This window comes from Thermobia domestica, chromosome 4 (assembly GCF_964235325.1).
Source record: "Thermobia domestica chromosome 4, izTheDome1.hap1.1, whole genome shotgun sequence".
NCBI classification, from domain to species: Eukaryota; Metazoa; Arthropoda; class Insecta; order Zygentoma; family Lepismatidae; genus Thermobia; species Thermobia domestica.
Window position 1 is genome coordinate 271,758,783 of NC_137457.1, and position 22,933 is coordinate 271,781,715.

At 35.4% G+C, this 22,933-nt stretch overlaps 1 protein-coding gene across 1 annotated transcript in view; it reads right to left on the reverse strand.

Annotated features, from left to right (window-relative positions):
* Nucleotides 1-6,618: 6,618 nt before the first annotated feature.
* LOC145684069 (uncharacterized) overlaps nt 6,619-22,933 on the reverse strand; it is a 56,507-nt gene continuing 40,192 nt past the window's right edge. Inside the window, exons 5-7 of the mRNA XM_081755922.1 lie at nt 17,712-18,269; nt 12,337-12,526; nt 6,619-7,899 (exon numbers count right to left, since the gene is read on the reverse strand). Of these exons, the coding sequence (XP_081612048.1) occupies nt 7,750-7,899; nt 12,337-12,526; nt 17,712-18,269 (898 nt within the window). The 3' untranslated portion in view covers nt 6,619-7,749. The remainder of the gene's footprint in view (nt 7,900-12,336; nt 12,527-17,711; nt 18,270-22,933) is intronic.

The following is a 22,933-nucleotide window of genomic DNA, read 5'->3' on the forward strand; positions in this document are numbered from 1 at the left end:
CTTATTCTTGCCAACTGAATATATACAAATTAAGTATCCATTACTTTCTTTAATATCCAAGTTAAATTCTTGTAAGAGTAATTACAAAAAGAGATCATCACCTAAATATATCACAAACAAAATTTAAAGAATCTAATTCAAATTTCGTAACGAAATAATAATAATAATAATCAAAAGTATAAAATTACAGGGCATTTCTATCACATTACATCTATTTGTATAAGAAAATTATGCTGACATTTAGGGCTCCTATGATCACATATTTCTACAAATAAAGTTTCTTTTCCTAATTCCGAAACACATTTTTGATTTGCTGTCAAATTTTTTAACTCGAATATTTGCAAGAAAATGGAAAATTATTAAATTTTGCATAGTTTTGTGCTTTCGAAGCTGAACTGAAGGGAACCCAATACCGAACTATTAACAGCGAATTATATCAGTATACCTGCTGTTGTACTAATTCAAAAACACTGGTGCAGTAATATACCCACGGCAACAACACTTCATAGATATTGGAGAGAACTGTTTCCACATATTTTTTTATTTATCTGTAATTAAAATAACATATTTCTCTTTATCAACTGAATTAAACTACAAAATGTATTTTTTAAAAATCTTGTCGTAAAATTAAAACAGGTTTCAAATTCGCCGGGCGGACACACTGCCACTGATCTATACATCCATAGGAAGTTAGCTGTTATAACGAAAGCTGAAAACTGAACATATTCCATGCTCTGTACATTTTTACATTTATTATTACTATTATTATTATTATTTCGAACGAAATCATAACATTTCTTCGAATGGACAAAAGAGTAAAATACAGATTATAGGGTACAACACATGATCAAAATGAAAAGGTCATTAAAGACCATTTATTCGATCACCTACGTACAAATAGGTTTCCTATTGTAATTAGTTATCGAATAAATTCTAACTGGTAATAATAATGGATCTTTCATTGCAAACTTATTTTACCTTATAACCAGCATTTTATTTCACTTTTGTCGGAGAGAGGCGAAGCCTTTTATATACCGAACGGAGTGGTTATGTAGGAACATTTTTCAATCATTGTTGAAAAGCACAACTATAAATTTCAAACTATATTGATATTTCATTGATATTTTGAAACTATATTGGTAAAACTCCCAACTAGTCAAGTGTGAAACTTGGGTGCATATTTGACAAGATATTACATTCACTGGTGAAGTAATCAATTAGTCAAGTGGGAGACTTCGATGCTACTCCTTTGGAGTTCTCGATTATTTTTTACTTTTCTTTTTTTTCTTTTGTATTCTTTTTCTTTTATTATTTTATATTTAAGAAAATATTCTAGTTCGAAAATTACAAATATGTATTTCGTACTCTTAAGTATACTTTGACCTGAATATGTATAAACTAACAGTATTTATACCTGTATGCTTTACAAAATAAGAAGGAAATTACACGATTTGAATTTGTAAGAAAATTTAACCTGAGGAATCAAATTTGAAATTTTGACTATCTAAGGCAATACTTTCTGACAAATGTAAAAAAACAGATTTATATGATGATACTGTACTACAAATGAAGGCAATGAATCTATCGTGATTTGTATATTTTACGGCACTTTTTATTACCATGACAATAATATTTCATGAACAAAACTTACAAAAGAATCTTCAAAATTGAAAGGCTTATGCATTGTACTATATTGCACTATTAAAACTTACCACACTACAGTAGAAAATAATCATGGCACAGAGAATTAACTTCATTAAGGTAGCAGATGGTACAGTAAAATGTAAGAAATTTAATACTGGAAAAATTGACCTTTGCATTTTTATCCAGACTAAGATTATGCAAAATATAAACTTGTCGTCTTCGCTTATATATTTTTACATTCATTTATAGATCATAATATGCTTGTTTCCCTATTGGAAAATCACTGAATGATTTGTCACGAGTTTTGTAATGACCCGCTCTAATTAGATTTTGCTAAAATAATTTTAAAACTTAAATAATAACAGAAACTAAAAATCATAGCTATTTTCGTATTAATCAATGATTATATATAAAATGCCATATATTTGCTTGCATATCAACATTAAAGATCAATGAATGTGGGAAATACCATATTATAAACTAAAATATCGAAGAAAATTCAGAGTTGAGTTGACTTTAGTTTAGCGTCCCTTTCAACAGCGAGGCTATATGAGACGTGGACCTACTGATTAACGTGGAATCCGTACCACATGAGCTCCCGCCGGGAATCGAACCCGGGTCTCCCACGCCAAAGGCGCGTACGCTAACCACTTAAGGAAAATTCAGAGTTAAAAAGGTACGAAAACGAGCCGGAAATTGATCCTGCGACTCTGGTTTACTTGTACGCTAACCATTCCATTATCCAGTCCACCTGTACAGTCACACAGATTCCATCATTGAGATGCCGGTGCTCATATTTTGAGACAATTGGAAAATAAAATTGTTAATATATTTGCGGATCTACATCTACGGAATTGTTAATACATATTTGAGTTTTCTTAAAAAATAGAGTGCGTACTACTGCACAGTCTTAATAACTTTGCTTTCAATCATTATTAATGCGCTTAAGCAAACTAAATTATTGTAAATATTCTCACGATAAGTATTAAAAAGATTTTTAGAATATAGCGTAGTTAATTTTTTGTAGTAGGGAGGTGTAGGTTTTTCCAGTATCAAACTTCCATCTTCTTCTGATCAATAATGCATAGTTTCTAGTAATTACCATCTGCATATATTACACAATCGCGTTCCTTAATTTACTTGACTGTTCAACATTTTTCTGTTTAATAATGCTGGCACTTCATATTTTATATACCTTTGAAAAATTACGTATGAAAAGTGAAATAAATACACTATGAAAAAGTGACATAAAAATCAGAAATTCTACTATCAGACGTTATGGAAGTACATACAATAAATACATTTTATTAAATTAAGTAGTATACTGGGGAAATAGTCGTTTGGATACTACCAAACACTCGATGGTTGACTCACTGATGAAAATTAATGATTAATGATTTCCGTTTAGCTATATTTTCATTATTATTATCACCGTGTCGTGGTTACATAATTTCGTCTGAAGAGGATAGAAGCACACAAAAAAAAAAAAAAAAAAAAAGTAATGTGTCTATCTAAGCAAAACCAGAAGAGAAAAAGAATTAAAAGAAGATACACGTGTATTATTTTCCAAGTTGAATTTAATTGCATTTCGAATACGTACTATAGTGTTTGCTTCCTCAGTAAATGTAGGTACTTTTATTGATTCCAACATGTAACGTATGATAGTAAAACAAAATAACTGATGCACGCTTAACATTTGAGGAAGGGAAAAGTGGTATTTCAAGTTTGAAAATGTCGCTGAAGATCAAAGTCAGTGCAGGCGTACATTTGAAATGGAACCTTCACTTACACCGGACTTCACAATTACATCATCACTTTCTGACAAGTTGGAGACCCAATTATACCATTTGAGATGTGCACAAGGGAAGTTCCAGATCTCCTATAGCTACAAATCCTACTACTTTGGCCTAGCTTGAAGCTAATGACAAATTACTTTGGGTACCTTCCGTAGCAGCACAGATGAAGGAAACTTGGGGGAAAAAAAAAAGTTTTACGTCCCACAGTTATGCCGTGTAGGTTAAAAGAGACGGTGCTAATGAGAACAAATGAAATGGTGGAATGGAGAAAGTAAGAGAAAACGAGAAAAACCCATTCAGACGGTGTTTGTCCATTACAAAGATGACTTTGAGTGAGCTGAGCTTGAACCAAGGATTTTACTGCAACCCTCGTGAAGGACATTTGCATTGTGCTCGAATCAAATATGCATCAAGTGTAGCAGAAACAATATCGATTTTTTCTGTTTGTTTTGACGGTCATTGCATATACTTACTAGTACTCGTTGTTTTTCTTTGAGTGGCCACCTTTGCAGGAAGAATCAAATTGTATCATTTACTAACTGAATATTAACGAATTACAACATTGATATAACTACCTTTATTGGAACCTGTTGTGAAACGGAGATTGTTTACGACCTTTGAGATTAATTCTGCGAGCCTGATTGTGTTACAAAAAACTTAATAAGGATCAAGCAGTGAAGCTGAACAATGAAAAATAAAATCGTTCAAGCCCTTTAGGCTAAATGAAACTGATAATTTAAGAGAACCATTATGAAAAAACTGCTGGAATGACAATGTACAAGGGAACGTGCAAACACCGAGAAAACTCACACATATATAACGCCGTTCACCACAAACTAACATGGCCTGAGTCTACCGTCGAGCCAACGTCCCTTTCCCTTCATGAAATTTAATGATTACGAAAAGACTTGATGAAACAGAGACGTGAAATGAAATGGAGAAACACGAAGATAACCACGGACACGGTAACCTGGAACTGAACTAGTGATATTTCGTATCACAGGTGAATGCACTACACAGGTAATATGCTCCTTGTGTATCGACAAGAATGCAAATATATAGAAAAACTTATAGCATACACAGAACCGAGTACGGAAGAGCTTTAAAGCGAATTTTGTGAAGTTCATCATTTTCACGACTCAAAATATAACTTGAATTTCAGAGGAAATGTTTGGTACTATCCAACGACTTCTACTAAACTAATAATACTGTTCACTTGTACTATCACTGACTACTACATAGTGTAAAAAATGTAATTTTATTAGTTATACCTAGTGCGAAAAAAAAGCACATCTACGTTTTGAAGTCAATAGTTTGTCAAAAAAACAAAAAAATATCAAAATAACTTAAATGCCTAAATTTATATATAAATTCCCAGCAGTCTAGATTTTATGTTTGTTTTTCTTGTATAAATAGTTCATTTATTGTACTTGAAATATAAACTATATACCTGATAAGAAGTTGCATGGTTGCTTTGCAATATTCAACGAAAGTACAGGCACGTTGTTCGGTTTGGTTAGTTTTCTATTGTTTACATTACATGATTACTTATTTTAAAGATAATTCCTACTTATAAAATGAGAACGTAGGATAGAAACATTCACACGATTATCTTTATTTTGTAACAAATATTATTACATTACTAAGCCTTGGAACAATACATACATTCAATGCTTTAAACAATTGTAAAATTCATTATAATAAGCTGCAGTAAAAAAAAAGTGAGAACAGAGAAAAATGGAGAAAAAATGTGTGTGAATACCTACTTTTTCTAGGTTCATGTAATTTATAAATTACGTTTATAAAGACTATTATATGTAGGCCAATTTTGCAGAAACACTCTTCATGATCTTCACTCAGAGGAAATAAGGGAAAAAAAGCACGACCATCTCATTAAGGTACCCCCCCCCCTATGAAATCTGATTTCAATCTCATTCACTCTTTAGATAGATAGATAGATAGATAGGTATAAAACTTATTTTAAATTTAACGTTGAATAATCATGCTTCTTAACTGTAAATGACATATGAGAGCATATGGAAGAACCTCGACAGACATAATGTTGTGCACCATATGTGATGTGACCTTTCCTGCAGAATTATGGACAATTTGACAATGATCGATTTTCTCTTCCTTCAGTTATACAGTCAGTCTAGACCAGGGTGTCTACTAAAATTCCAAAATGAAATTTCGTAACTTTTTCGTGACCTTTTCTTTACCAAATCATACGATTTCCTAACATTTTCAAGAGCGAATTTGGGTGCGAATTAGGTCGAATTTTCATCCATGCTATAGAAACGTACTTTGCTTGCGATTTGGTAGCGTCTAAGGCCGGCCATAGACATTTTTGATGGTGAATTTTGACGTTTTATAGAATAAAATTTTCCAATCTATACTTACACTTGCACAGTTAAAGAAATCGTGACCCAAAAGCTCAATTTCGTGACTTTCATGAACGATAGACACCCTGGTCTAGATGTATTCATCAACTATAAGAAAACTAAGATTTCTAAGACTTAAAATTTCTGAAGCTAAAAGAAACATTTGATAGGGTCTTTCAGAAACTAGAATAACTTTATATTTTAATACTATGAACATATTGTGATTTTTTTTTTTAAGTCAGCTAGCCTTTATTAGACAGAGAAAAATAATTTTCCCTTAATTTATGTTATGAAATACTGTATTCCATTTAGTTTTTGTAATGCTTAAATCAATTGCTAAGTAAATAATGAACTATGAAAATGATAAATATTTCCAATAAGACGACATATGAGTTTTACAACACTTTTGTACATTTTTGAAATTAAATGAAAAGAAATGAAATTTGTAACTGAATGTTCCCTGATTATGCACTTGAGGCTAAAAGGAGACAGTTGATTAATAAAAGTGAAAGATTACAAAATAATTGATGGAATGAGAATGTGGAAGGACACGGAAAAACTCCGATAAAACCAAAGTTTATCCAAGAAGATCGTGGGTATATGATATTGTCCATCAGAAACTTGCATGGTGTATGATCAAAAAATGAAATGAAATCTACGTTTTACGTCCCACGGTTATGTCGGCTAGCTTAAAGGAGACGATAATGATGACAAATGAATGAAATGGTGGAATGAAGGATGTGGGAGGAAACGGGAGAATCCCGAGAAAACGCACGCACACGGTATTTGTCCACCACAAAGCTCACTTGGTGCGAGTTGGGATCGAACCAAGGACCCCATGCACCAGAGGTAAAAACTACCACTGACCCACTGCGCGTCGGTATATGATTGAAAATCGTTGAGTTTTATGTCCCACGGTTATGCCAGTTAGGCTAAAAAAGACGGTGATGATGAGTAATGAATGAAATGGTGGAATGAAGAAAGTGGAAGGAAACGGGAGAACCCCGAGAAAACCCACGCACGCGGGGTTTGTCCACCACATAGTTCATTTGGCGGGGGCTGGGATCGAACCCGGGACCCCAAGCACCACCGGTGTGCGATTGAGTCAAGGACTTCCTCATACTAGATATAAGTGGTCTACCACTGAGCCATTCTTGTGTGTTTCTATTACGGTTCTTTTCTCTTCTTATAAACCCACGTTTTTAATGCTTCGATCATATCTTAGTTCACCTGGGTGATAGATAATCGAGTTCTGTTGAAGGTAATGTGAAGTTATGAACTCAAGAGGGAAGAGATTTGGAGAAAATAACCTCCTTTCTGGTCAGAATATTACTATTCCAAATATAACACTCAGTGCTTTAGGCCAGTTATATTCGTAACATAAGAAAACAAACTTTCGTATACATTTAACTTCGGCGTACACACACAGATAAAACAAGTTTCTCCATCATTCTCCGTTTTCTTCAACACCCGTTTCTACATTTCAACTACACACAGCAAAGCTTATAATAGCACCATAAGGGATCGTTCACACAATTCAGGAACAGTTAACTATTTACAGAACAATTATTTTCAATACAAAAAGGGAAAACATTAATACAAAGATAAAACAAACATACAAATACATCACAACAACTCTCATACTATTTGTTCAAATCGATTGTTTAAACACGTTTCTAGCATCTTCTCTTGTTCACTTGATACGTCCCAAGCTTTATATATCTTTACTTTATATTTATATATATATTTATAAACGTTACAAATTCTAACATTAATAAAGATATTGAAACAGGCAATGCCTTAACAAATCCTGATTCACTGGTATCTTATCAATAGATACAAATCTTACCTTCTCACTTCCTGGTTCCTTCATGAAGGAATTATATATCTATTTAAAGATAATTCTCTCTTTACAAAAGTATGGGTGATTAAACAGCTGCTTGCATTTGTTGTCGCTGAGGGAGCTGATCTGTATGTACTTTTCTTCTATGACAATAATAGTTACCTGAACTAGCAAAGGCTCTAGGGCACGAGGGGCATTTGAAAGGCCGGGCGCCAGTGTGTTGATTGATGTGAAACTATAAAGAAGAATAAATAAAAACAAAAATAAAACCAGTTGAGAATGGTCCAAAAGCATTGCCAGAACGAACTTAAAAATAATGAATTTTTCTTATTAATTTCTACAGGCTTTATACTAATTGTTCTATGTACTTTATTATTATATTAATTAAACAATTCTCGTAATATGTATCTATCGATTTATAATTTCCTTGAGTATTAATTCTCTTTTCCACATGTTTTGTTTGAGTTCTGTTAAAACGTTCTACGATATGTTGTTTTACAAAGACAACAAGCATTACACAAATGGATTTAGCAGATATGCAAAATATTGCAAAGTATAATAATAACTACAAATATATATTATGTTGTACTGATATTTTTTCACGATATGCAAATTGTATTCCGTTAAAAACAAAGAAAGGTCCTGTAATTGCAAAAGCACTAACAAAAATTAAATAAATAAATAAATAAATTACCCGTATTTAACATACAAACAGATTTAGGTGGTGAATTTTATAATCGCGTAAAACGGCTGTTTAAAGACTATGAAATTAATCATTGTAGTGCTCAAAATTGAAAAATTCGCAAAAATATCAACTTTCTATGACTAACGGTTCGCAAGATATAGCTCCTTAAATCTCCCGAAATCCAAACTTTTTTGGCCAATATCTGGGGAACGGTGGCCAGTTGGCCAGTGGCCACTGGTTACTATTTCGAACAAAAATGTTCACCATCCTCTTAGATATTGATCAACAGCGATATGATCTCTCTATGACTTACGGTTCTCGAGAAATGGCTCCTTAAATCTCCCGAAATCGGAACTTTTTTGGCCAATATCTGGGAACGGTAAAAGTGACGCGAAAAATTCCATCACTTTCTCAATTAGTTTTGATGCCCTATCGAGTGGAGGGCTCAAAATTTAAAAATTCGCAAATAACAGACAGACACACACACACAGACATAGGGAATTCAGTAACGAACTTTTTAAGCCCAACAGAAGTCCAATAGTGCACGTCCAATAAACACTTTTTTTCCACTTCTACCGATGTAAATATAAAATAGATTTCTCGCAAACCTTAAGTGTCTAACGATGTACAGCGGTCTCTCGTTAACTGGAACTTGGATAATTGGAACAAAAAATACATTGTTCTTGAAAACAATACAGAATACAATGGTAAAAATCGTGGGTAAAACGAAATTTCTGGACTTCCCGTTTGGATAATATGAAGTAATACAGTATAAGGATTAATGTTAGCAGACCAAAACAATATCCACGAAAAATTAAATGTCGAATGAAAGCAGGAAATTCGTGTCAATCAATTCAAAATCTTTTATCGTTGCGGATTCTGTTGGGAAATTTGAAGCTTAAAATATACAGGGTGTCTCAAAACTCTCCTGACATAGGATAGCACTGTTATTATCACAGTTACAACAAAATTTAAGAGGGAAAGCCGTCTCCAAATATGATGTTTTCAATCTAACAAGATGTAATTTTTTTAAAATCGGACTAGCCGTTTGGGCTTATACATTCTTAATATGTCCAATGTTAAATGAAAACGCAATGTTGCCATTTACCTGGACCCACAATGTAAGTGAATGAAGTTACTGTTTGAAATGGGGGCTGGGCATCGACACGTTAGCGTAAAAGACAGTAACTTCATTTACTTATGTTGTGGGTCCAGGTAAATGGCAACGTTGCATTTTCATTTAACATTGGGCGCATAAGAGAGTGTACAGTCCAAACGGCTCGTCCGATTTGAAAAATTCCTTCACTTTAGATTGAAAACATCATATTTGGAGACGGTTTCTCCTCTTACATTTTGTTGTAACTCCGATAATAACCGAGTTACCCTACGTCAGGGGACTTTTCAGATACCCTGTATACTGGTAGAACGATAATCATGCCTGATGTGCTGTATAATTGCTAAACATAATCGTTTATTCTCGACAGAAAAAAAAATCCTTAAATATATATTAAACCGAACAGAAGAAATATTTACAAATTGCAACTAATTTACAAAATACTTACATATCAGCTACGTTGTGATTCCGTAACAGTGGAAGTGGATTAATGTAAGCATAGGATGTGAACTCTTTACGTCAGCGTTCGTTTTAATATTGTTTTAAGATGAAACCAAAAGAAGTTTTTTTTTTTAATTATACCAAGTAGAATGCAACTCGTTCTGGTTTTCCCTTAAAGTTTTTCTAGTGTTCTCCGTACATCATATTATTCCGAATGAGTATTTAGTACCGATACTACAAATGTATTTATTATTATTATTATTATTATTATTATTATTATTATTATTATTATTATTATTATTATTATTATTATATACCCTATCTGGCCAAAGTATCCGGACACCCCTCCGAAGAAGTGGATCAGGCCGGTGACGTCAAGTGGCGCGTGACAGAAACCGAGAACAGTATCGGGAGTAGTCTGTAAAGTCATAGTGATGTGTATGATCGTGCTCCAATGAGTACGTATACGGAGCTCAGTGATTTTTATCGTAGCATGATAGTGAGATGCCACCGTAGTGGGAAATCTGTCCGTCAAATTGCAGACATGCTACAGAGACCGCAATCTACTGTGGGGGATGTAATTATGAAGTTGATACGTCGAGGCAATGAAACGACCGACAAACGAAATGGCAGGCTGAAAGTACTTACTGAACGCAGTCAAAGATCGCTCAAACGTGTAGTGAAACAAAATCGCAAGTCCTCGTTGGTAGAAATCACACAGGAGTTTCAAAGCGCATCGGGCGTTAGTGCTAGTAGCAGAAGTGTTCGTTGCGAGTTAAAAACCTTGGGATTGGTCGTGCAGCCGTGCACAAGCCGAAAATCAGTCTCCAAAATGCAAAGCGTCGATTGCAATGATGCAAAGCTCACGGACATTGGACGTTGGACATGTGGAAACGTGCTCTGTGGAGTGACGAATCCCGGTATACAATCTGGCAGTTCTATGGACGGGTCTGGGTGTGGCGGATGCCCAGCGAGCGCTTCTGCAATGCCTACATTGTGCCTACTATCAAGTTTGGTGGTAGCAGCGTCATGGTGTGGGGTGTTTTTCATGGTTTGGACTGGGTCCCTTAGTTCGTGTTGTGGGAAACAAGGACTAAGAAGTATCTGGACATTCTCGACAATGCTGCTCCCCAAACTCTATGGCATATTTCGGGGGGGGGGGGGGGGGGGGGCATTTCTCTTCCAGCAGAACAACTGCCTCAGTCACACATTGAGACTTATACACCCATGGTTTGGCGAAATGGGCATTCAAAAACTGGACTGGCCTCTCAGAGCACCGATTTCAATCCCATTGAGGCCCTTTGGGACGAACTGGAACGCAAATTACGTAGCCAGCCAAGACGATCATCTTCCGTGCAAGAACTCACTTCAGCTCTGATGGACGCATGTACGTCCATCCCTATTGCCACATATCAAAAACTGGTAGACAGTCTCCCTAGATGTGTGCAGGCCGAATAAGGGCAACCAACACAAAAGGGGGACCAGCACTCTATTATCTGCCTCAAGACTGTCCGACTTCGTATCACTACGTGTCCGGGTACTTTTGATCAGACAGGGTATATAAAAGTAAAACTATAGAGAAGGTAGAACCTGTTAGGAACCTTGGAGTAACTTTTGATCATCAACTCACATTCAACCTTCATGTGAATGACGTTATCAAGCAGGCAAACAACGCAACAAGTAATTTACTTAGAAACTGGTCAAATTTCAAGAACCACCGCACATATATAAGACTATATAAAATTCTTGTCAGACCTAAACTTGAATTCGCAAGTGCGATTTGGTCAAACATTAGCAGCACAAATAATGATAAAATAGAAAAGACCCTAAAAAGTTTTATAAAATATGTATATTTCCATTTACATTTGTACCACTATTATTGTGGCTACGAAAGATTATTAGAGGTTTTTAATGTAGACCTTTTATCACAAAGAAGAGAACAACAAGCATTACGATTTGAGTCCATACTAGAAAATGAAATATACAATCAATATCTTGTAAATAATATCTCATACAAAGTACCAACTCTCAGAGTAAGAAAAGCAAATTTCTAGTGTAAGAACGGATCAAAGAACTATGTTCAATAATAGAAGGTCTGACTCTTAGAAACTTGGGTTGTGTTAAGTTTTTAGTACTTTTATAATGTTTTATCCTATTATAGTAACAATTGATACATGATTCTCTAATCTAATTATTAAGATTAGGGCTATTTTAGTGGTTTTACTTTGTTATATTTCACTTTGTATGACTCAGTTTTAAACTATGAAATATTATACTCTTATATGGTACCAACATTTAATTTTAAGACTTTAAATTGTATTATGCACAAAATATTTAATTACCTTGTACAGTACTATACTTGGCTAACGCTGTTCTTAGCACTTAAATTTATTATTATTATTATTAGTAGTAGTAGTAGTAGTACAACTTACCTGAAGATCTTTGTTTCGTTTGAAAGATTTTTCACAGAAAACACACGGGAAAGGCCTTGTGTCACTGTGAACCAGACTGTGAGAGCGCAAGGCATACTTGGTGCTGAACGTCCGATCACAATCCAGGCAAGTGAATGATATTCCTTGATGTCCCTCCTTGTGCCGGTTTAACGAAATCTTCGTCTTCAATCTACAAACATAACAGATACAATATTAACCACTGTATAACAAAATGATTACACTAAAAGGTATTATATATTTAAAATATTAGTTTGCTGATTCCGATAGTTATAGCGCTCTGAGAAACACTATATGCAGTGAAACATGACTATGTTGGAGATCATCGGCTCACTGAAAAATGAAGAAAATGGTGTACAAATGTTTCAGTGTCTTCGTAGTAAACATATGGACTGTAATGTACACTCATGTCCAAAATCATTGTCGCATGTCTATAAATATGTTGTAGGAGTATAATTTCATAGCGAATTCGCCCGGTATTTCTTATAATGTTAATATGTGTATAATCGGCAATGACATGTATTTGTAAAAGTTCATGTCAAAAGAGCAGTAAATAGGAACAATAAAACGAAAATAAAACTTTCTTGTCCATTTATCAACATTTTGTTTCACTCATTCTAGTTTTCGTATTTATAATTCTTTTCCTATGAAATTTACCACAAATATACATTTTCTGATTATACACGTAGTATCAGTATTAAAAGTACCCTGCAAAATCATTATCAAATTATATTCTTACAAGAAGACAGTTATAGATATGTGACAATAATTTTAGACATGAGTGTACATATTTCTGCTGCAGAAATTACAAGTAGCTAAATATTAGTATTTTATAAATAATATACAGTAAAAATAATTTTTTTTGAAATATAAAATCATAATAAATCACTAGTACAGAGAAACTACTATTATAAGACTATAGAAATAAAAAATATATATGTATGAAAACAAAATTATATTATTGCATTGTGATTTAAGAAACAATTCGTACTACTTCAACATAGTTTGGAAATCGAGGACGCTTTACAAGGCGGAAGTTGTAGTAGTGTTTTTATTATTTAATTCCGCTATTTATTTATTTTCATTGTTTTTGTTTTCTAATTGGATCTTCGAATTCCACAAGCCACAGAGTAGTTAGTTTACTCACTCCCATTCCTAACATACTCTTTTCCACTGTGTAATTATGTTCCGTCCATTTTCTGTTTTTTTTTTTTTTTTTTTTTTTTTTCATTAGCTATTCTCCCTTCGACTCACAGCATCATCAAAAACAGACACCTCAGGATAGATGCGAGCCCAAAGAACACATTAAATATTATTGTTGTAAGTTTTTCCTATGGCCTTATCTTCTTGAACTTTTTATAAGGGGACGCCATCCCCGCACATTCCTTCTCATTTCCAGTCTGCTTACACACACACACACACACACGCACTATATATATTTCCCCCACTGAACAGCTTTAAACGTTTGTTAAATTCTCTAGTTTATTAATAGAACATGCGATATTTATATATTAGTACCTATACTAAATCTACTGATGACAAACTCTCAAGATTGTTTTCGGCAATCTATCAAAGTAAAACCGTGTATAATAATACCAAATTTCGGATTACAGTAATCTCATTTTCGTAAAGTATGAAATATCAAGTAAGATGGAAAAAATCAATTACACCTGCTCAGACCTGTCGCCTCCTTTTATTCCTAAGTTTCTGCTACATATATTGTATAGAGAAGTTACTTCCAATAAGGGCACAAACATAAAATGGCAACTTTCGGGAAATCAGTAAAGATTTTATAAACTTTATTAATACAAGGTAACCAAAAATGTTCAAAGCAAAGACCAATACTGTGGATGGTACGTACCTTCAGATTTCGAAGTAATCTCCATCAGCATCCAACACCTTTTGCCAATGTTCCTGCAGCTGAACAGACTCGGCGGTCGTGGATGCAAAGAAGTGCGTGAGTGCGTTCCGCAGGCTCCCTCATTTGCGTAAGATCTCAATCGGAGGAGGGTTCGAGGGAATGAAACAGGCAGTAATCTGTTGGCTCAAGGTCCGGTAAATATGGTACATGGCAGTGTCTCCCAGCCAAGTCGCTGAAGGGTCCCCGGGTCCTATTTGCCAGCAGTGATGATCTGACCAGTTGGAAGAGCCCGTAATAAACCACCTGCCGACAATTCCACCATACAGAGTGTGCAGAGGTGCACCGTGAGTGCAGAGGTGGTCTTGAGATGTGAGGAACAGGGGTACGTGGCGACAGCCAATGTCTGATTCGTTTGGAAGTGTCATAGAAGACAACTTTTTGCCACCAGTGAGCAAGTGATCTACGATTGGTGTATTCACGTCCCGAGTGAGTGAGGACAGACGGGTAGTCATTAGTTGTTCCTTGTTGGCTGGCAACGATGTATGGGATACCCAGTTGCTTAACTTGTATAACTTCCCTCTCCCATACAGGTGTAGTCTGTTTCAGCGGAAACATGGAGCCTTTCTGCAAGTTCTTCGCACGTTAGACCACTGTCCCCTCGATGGTTGTTTTCAGGGCCTTCTAATCCAACACATGCAGTAGTCCAATGCGAGGTTCATCCGAAAGTCGCACATCTCCCGAACGAAATTTCTGGAACCAATGCCTGGCGGTGCGTTCCTTCACGCATTCTCTCCAAATGCCTGACGTATGCAGCAGCTAACAGGCTCATTTTAACGTCATACAACACGCAACACGAACAAGCTGCTTCGATACCTCTATTCCTCTTCGACACTGGATGAGCTATGATTGCTGTATGTGCGCAATATGCCTGTATTACTGAAAGCCGATGGTCAGAGTGACTTCCAATCGCATGGCAAGGTCGTGCGTCATTTCGTTTCTTTTCTGTGAGTGCATGATTAATGGAACATCAAAAACGCCAAGAATTTTCTTCATGGCCTTGTAAAATATAGAACTACCGATTTCGAAACAGACAAATACCAAGAATTTTAAACAAGAAAACTATGTACCTCGATATTTGCTATATACGAGCCTATATAATATACAGCAATAATATACAATATATATAATATTGTATTACTGTATATTATATTACTTTGAACAGGCTTTTGCATCTAGTTTCTCAAAAAACGCAATCCAAATTTATTATTATTATTATTATTATTATTATTATTATTATTATTATTATTATTATTATTATCAGTGTTGAGATTCAAAAGAGAAAACTCACTGAATGCTTTATTTCCATCGAAACCAAACTTAAGTTCCATTTCCACTTCTGTCAAATCAGAAGTAAAAACAATTTGTTGTCCCGCGATTATACAAACTGAACAATGAAAAGTATTTAAACATAGCCTTTTGTAATAATAAAAATATAGTTCTTGTAGATAACTAGCACCTGCATATAACATATATTATAAAGCATAAATAATATGGAGTGCAAGATGGCGACCGACTGGGCTGGATTTTTGAATCATTTACCATTATTTTGTACTACTTTAGTTATTCTATTTGGATCAACAGTGACAGTAAATTAATTATTAGTGGGAAATCAATTATTACAACATCGACTGCGATACAAAGTGTAAAAAACAAGTGACAATCAACTCAATTACTGATTAAATATAACTAATTTTGAATTCACTATAATTTCAATTATTATGCAAAACATACTTGATACAACTACAAACAAACTTTGACATTTACTCAAAGTAAGATACAATATAATTATAAAAATAACACAATTTCTTAAAAATCCAACTCAGACTTTATAATGCAAATGGCGGCAGTTTATTATCTGGATCATAAAAGAAAACTAAGAGAAAAGTATAAAATAATTTTGGCTTAAAACAAAATGAGATTACAGACCATTTAGAGACTATACATACCTATCGTCAAACTACACTATTACAGAATAATTATATATATACCATTTAAAGCATAAAACAATTTTGCACTTGTAACACACTAGCACTTTTTATGTCTGGTGCACCTATACTTTCACCGATAATGGTGTTTGAAGGAGATAAATAATATAGATAACACAGGTCTGCAACCAAAATGCTGTTTGAACAAGTTTAGCTGGTTTTTACACTTCTGGGTGCACCGAAGTCAAAAATGGGCCCGTTTCTTCCTGGGACGTCAAGTTTTTGCACAATCGAAATGTAACGTGATCAAACAGGTAGCTGGAAATCGCTAAATTGCAAATGCATCACACGAAAATAAAAATTAACATGGAAGATTAAATGTATTTGTGCTCCTCAAAACATGAAAATACATGTATATTGGTCCGGATGAGGATCACTGACACATTTTAACGTGTCATGAATGAGAGTACGAGATTAAAAAGAAAAACCAAAAACAATAAACATTAAAATGAATTTAGTAACATTACATCTTAGATTTGTAAAAACGTTGGTAAGTAGTTCTGGCTACACTCTATGTTGCTCAAATACTACGAGTGCGCGGTACGCGGGTTTTTGTTGGCCCTGATATTAGAAAACTCATATCCGACAAAGACTTCATCAGTTCAATGACTCCAACTCAAAAAGAGGCTTGGGTTACTTTTACTGTGGTCATCAAGACTTTTTTGGGAAACCGAAAGGACCCACAATACAAGGAAATGATGGGAAAAATGCTGCACGCGTTTCGAAAGCTTGGTTTCTCTATGAGCTTAAAAGTCCATTTTCTCAACTCCCACCTTGACTACTTTCCTGACAATGTGGGAGCAGTGAGTGAAGAGCAGGGGGAGCGTTTCCATCAAGATATCAAAGAAATGGAACGACGGTATCAGGGGAACTGGAGTGTTACGATGATGGCAGACTACTGCTGGATGTTATTTAGGGATCTTCCGGCAGCCACCTACAAAAAGACAAGCTCCAAACGAAGTTTGACCTTTGAAAAAGACGATTTCACAAGCAATCTGATTGAGGGTGGTATTACTTTTTTATCTTCACGTATGTGCGTGTTTCTGTACATTAATTTGTGTTACGCTGTTAATGGTGTTTCCGTAAATCGCATAGTTGTGTTTATATTTTTGTTCAACAATGACCACTCGTTTGTTCGAAACCCAAACGTTCCAGGACAAAACGGTTGTCATTCCTGGGTTCAGCGCACCCCAACACACATGAATCAGTTAACTAAACCCAAGCAGCTTAGAATTGTTTTCTTTTTGCAGACCTGTGTAATTAATTATAATTCAATATTTAAGCCTGAAAATTTAGTTCGTCTGTTCGTACACCTGTAGAATGTATTTCTAACCCGAGCACTCCAATAATCCTCATTGTTAGAATAAATATATTTTATAACTACATAATTTTAATATTTTCAGTCATGAGAAATCTAATACTAAACAGAATTAAAAGAAAGTAATACTTACATTTTCCCGCATACATCACAGGGGAAATTCCCGATTTCACTGGAGTTCGTCCACTGTCCTTGCTGCTGCTGCTGCTGCTGTTGTTGTTGTTGTTGCTGCTGTTGCTGTGATGGTGGTGACTGCTGTTGTAATGGGGGTGGCTGCTGTTGTAACGGCGGTGGCTGCTGTTGCAATGGTGGTGGTGGCTGTTGAGGTGGCGCTGGCGTTGTTTGCGGCTGTTGCGTTTGTTGTGAATTCCCAGCCTCTGCATTACTGTTTCCCCAATTACTCTGATTGGCAAAAGCTTGTTGTAAGTGCTGCTGGATTTGCTGCTGCTGTTGGGCTAGCTGTTGCTGCTGCTGGATTTGCTGCTGTTGCTGAAGTTGCTGTTGTAACGTTTGTTCCAGCAGAATTTTTGTAGCCGCTGCTGCTTCGTGTAATGATGGTGGCGGAGGAGCAGGAGGTGGGGCTTGCAGTTGTTGTGGAGGAGGCGGTAAAGGAGGTGGGGGAAGCGCTGGCTGCAGAATCCCGTCATGCACTCGCTCCTTGTGACTCAACAAAATGTATTTATTTCCAAAGCTGAAAAAGTATTGTTTCGACATTATAAGGACAGCAGGAAAGAAAGAAAATTAAACTACAGTAGAGTTACGATTATCTGAGTTTCAATTAACTGAGTTTCCGTGTTATTCGAGCTTAGTCCAAACAAACAAAACAAACTTTTAAAAACTAGTCTGGCTACAACAATAAGTAGTCTGCAGGCTTTTGTTTCAGCAACAAAGCGAAAAATGAAGCTAGCGTAAAGATAACGACCCCCGCCCGACGTTCCCATATCTAAGCCAGCGAGCTTTAATTGTTGAGCCAACGAGCTTACGTCTTCTTGAGTATTAAGTTTTTTTCGCCGAAGTCACAAAAGACATATTTTGTCTAACAACAGAGCAGTGTGAGCGGCGGTGAGTGTTTCTTCTAGTTCTCGTGACTATTTGTGGGAATGGCTGGAAAAATAAAACGCGTTATTTTATCATTAGAAGATAAGCTTACAGCTATTAAACGATTAGATCGGGATGAAACTATCAAAAAGGTGGTAAGTGATTGGTAAAGTGACTGTTGGTGACTAGAGAAAATGGCTAATTTCTTATGTATGTATGTAGGTACTGTACTGTATGTCCAATAAAAATAATAAATACAGTAATAATAAAGAGAAATAAGCAATTAACAATAATAATAAATAATGTACAATTTCTTATGAATACATCCGTGTTAACCGTCTTTTTGCTTATCCGAGTTAGATCCGGTCCACATTAGCTCGGATAATCGATACTCTACTGTATGTACAATTTACAATTATTTGAGTAATTAATGATAAAATAACACCCAAAGTTTATCTATTGGACTGGCGAGGACTTGATACTCGATTTTCTACCCAACCATCCTACCAATTAGGGTGTGCTAAATTATGTTGATTTATTCAAGGATTTAGCCTTAAAATCGATTTTTTTTTTTTAAATTAAATTTTGGCATAGTGAGTCTTGAGAACAATCTTGCTCTAATGATTGCCATCCCTGTTTTCTTGTCCGTACACTTTTCCTGCAGGCTCTCTGACAAGTTTGACATATGTTTCAACTTCATGAGTATGGCATGGAAAATTTAAGAAGTCAAACTCATGACCAGATTTGTCTTACATAAGTGATAAAATAGTTTCTGTTGTTAAGCTTTCGAGTACTGGAGGGGGAGACAGCTTACATTTTCTCCAATCTATCAGCTTACTGTAGTCTGTGACATCAAAATTTATTAAAGGTGCCATAAGAGCAATTCAGACAGGACAGTGTGCTCCAGATGTGGCTATAAGAGATCCTGGACGTCTCAGTCACTCCTGATGGCTGACATGTGCAAATCTAGTCTTTCTTGTACGTTTCTCAAACATATCCTACTAAGAACTCAAAGTGCTTGTACAGGGTGTCTACTAAAATTCCAAAATAAAATTTCGTGACTTTTTCTTTACCAAATCACAAAATTTCCTAACATTTTCAAGAGCAAATTCGGGTGCGAATTATGCCGAATTTTCATCCATGCGATAGAAACGTACTTTGCTTGCGATTTGGTAGCTCTAAAGTCGACCAGAGACATTTTTGGTGGTGAATTTTGACGTTTCATAGAACACAATTTTCCAATTTGTACTTACATTTGTACAGTTAAAAAAAAATCGTAACCCAAAAGTTAAATTTCGTGACTTTTTCGTGACTTTCATGATTGTTTTTTAATTTCGTGACTTTTTCGTGACTTTCGTGACCGATAGACACCCTGTTGTAAACTATATGATAAAGACATATTCCCCTGTCTGATTGGACAAAAAGATATATCAGTCAGTCAAATACGGATCTAGGCATATCTTGAAGGTAGTTAAACAACAAGACAGTTGCCAAACAACATTTAAAGAATCATCGATCCTGTGATTGACAGAAACGCCTTCTGTCATCCAGAGAATATACTGTTGGCTATGACTGTGGATGAGAAACAACACGTACGAGAGTTAGATTACAGGAGAGTGCTAGAGGCAAGAAATCAAGATCCAAAGGGAAAATCTGTTAAAACTTTTATGGCACCTTCCATAAATTTTGACACAACGGACTACAGTGAGCTGACAAATTGGAGAAAATGTAAGCTATCTCCCCTTCCAGTGCTCGAAAGCTTAACAACAGAAACTATTTTATCACTTATATATGACAAATCTGCTCATGAGTTTGACTTCTTAAATTTTCCATGCCATACTCAGGAAGTTGAAAGATGTGTCAAACTTGTCACAGGGTCTGCAGGAAAAGTGTACGGACAGAAAAAAGACATGACAACATTAGAACAACATTGCTCTCAAGACTCATAATGCCAAAATTTGATTTAAAAAAAATCGATTTTAATGCTAAATCCTTGAATAAAACAATATAATTTAGCACACCCTAATTGGTAGGATGGTTGGGTAGGGTGTGGGTGGAACTCTTATTACAGGTACCTCCTCGTGGTGAGTTCTGCGCCATTTTATGAAAAAAGAATGTTCAGAAATGGGCGAAGAGCTGCAAAATCATTATGAAAATAAAATGTATAAAATCACTCACATTAACGAATTATTGACAAACATGACCTCACGCCACTAAAATAAAATACTTAGACGCTATGGAAATGAAAAAAATGTAATCTTGTATTTCTTGCGTAAAGGTAAATTTCATTTGATGTTTTCATTTTTTTTTTTTAAACTTTAGGCCGTTGATGCGAACTGAAGATCCAAAGTGTGATTTTTTTCGTTATTTTCCTATTGGTTAGTACGCGAATACGTAACTCTTGAGCCCTATTAGAATTCGATACTCGAAAATCTGATTTTTTTTTTTTTTTTTTTTCGTAAAGGTGAATTTTGGTGTTTTTGTCATTTTTTTCCAACTTTAGGCCGTTTGCGCGATCTGAAGATCCAACGTTTGATTTTTTCGTTATTTTTCCATTGATTAGCACGCAAATACGCAATTTTGAGCCCTATTACAGTTCGATACTCAAAAATTTGATTTTCTCGCTGCACCCTACTGGTCAGTGATGGTGGTAAGTTTTTAACTTCTACAATATGACGTTAATTGGAATTTAACGATAGTTTTTAGAACCGAAGCTATATTAAAGGAATCTACTACTAAAAGAGATATTACTACTAGTCAGGTTTGTTCCCGAGGCAAGAATTTAATCCGTCATCACGGGTATAGACACTACGTATGTTAGCAATTTTGCCAAAAAGGGGTTGTAATGGATCTCTATATCATGAAACAAACTATGTATTTTCACACACACACACACAGACATATATATATATATGTATGTATGTATATATATATATATATATGTATGTATGTATGTATATATATATGTATGTATGTATGTATGTATGTATGTATGTAAAAACAGTGATGGGTAAATGCGGCTCGCGAGTATGAGTATCTGGTCCGCGAATAAAAATGAAAAATGGATTTTTTGTTCTTTTTTCAGTTTAATAGGAAGAATATAGTTTATCTTCATAGTATACTTTAATTGAGATTTGACTTTAAATTAAACTGTGAAAATATTTTCTTTAACTCTTGGCTACAAAGCCTATTGTGCCATCGGTAATGGGCTGATGTTTAGAAATATGTAGATTTCACAGACTTACTTTCAAGAGACTCGAATTGGACTAGACTGGACACGCGTCCTGTGGTCACTAATGTTCTCGCCTTTGGTGCGGGCGATCCTGAATTCGACTCATGCTGGGAACACTTGGTAGAAAAAACTAAAAAGATTTTTTTCGGGCCAGCCATTCTGAGAGGTTTTCCCGAATTTTCCTCATTCACATTAGGCCGGGATAATACCTCATAATAGTTCCAAGTGCGTACTTCGTTCCCCATTCTTTTCTTCCTCCCCGATTTCCCGGACAGTGTGATCGCCGAGGGACGTAATCCCTAATACGTGACAGGCTAACCTGACCATAGACGCCGAATGAACAGAAATACAGTGTGTTTGAAAAAAAAAAAAAAAAAAACCTCCCTAGTTTTAATGTGTCCTAGAATCTGTACAAAGTGACATACACTATTCTAGTTTGTGGTGCTTGATTCATCAACTCTCCAAGTTTGACTTCCCTGCAGTTGGCAGGTCTGCTTGACCTTGAGACGGCACCAGTGCTGTTTTTTTCCTCTGTTTCCTCAGTTCAGTCCAGGCAGGCGTGCAGTGCAGAGCAACTCAGCAACAATGTGTACTCCGCAACAGAAAACGCAGTGTGTTATTTGGCTTGTGAAAACTGAGTCAGTTATAATAGTACAACGTAATTTTAGACGTCAGTATGGTGGTGAACCATCTACAGCAAAAACTATCCGTCATTGGCTTAAGTCTTCCAAGGAAACCGGTGAATACGTGGCGAGAGTGTGGAATATTGTCTCGACGTGTGCAGGGCCACAAATGGATCCCACGTTGAAGTCTACCAACATTAAACAAAACTTGAAGAAATTCTCTTTCATGATATGTAGTCATTGATGTAAATTTTCATTCATTTCCCAATTAAATTTATACTTAAAACTAGGGAGTTCCTGTTCAGACACCCTGTAGAATTCCTAATTCTAATCTAATTGGACTAGATTCACGAAACAACGAAGAGGATAATACAGAACAGAACAGCGGTACATTTAGTGAACCGTCGCCTCAGTGGTGGGGCAAGTAAAATGTAAAATGGCTTCCAAGAATGATATTTATTT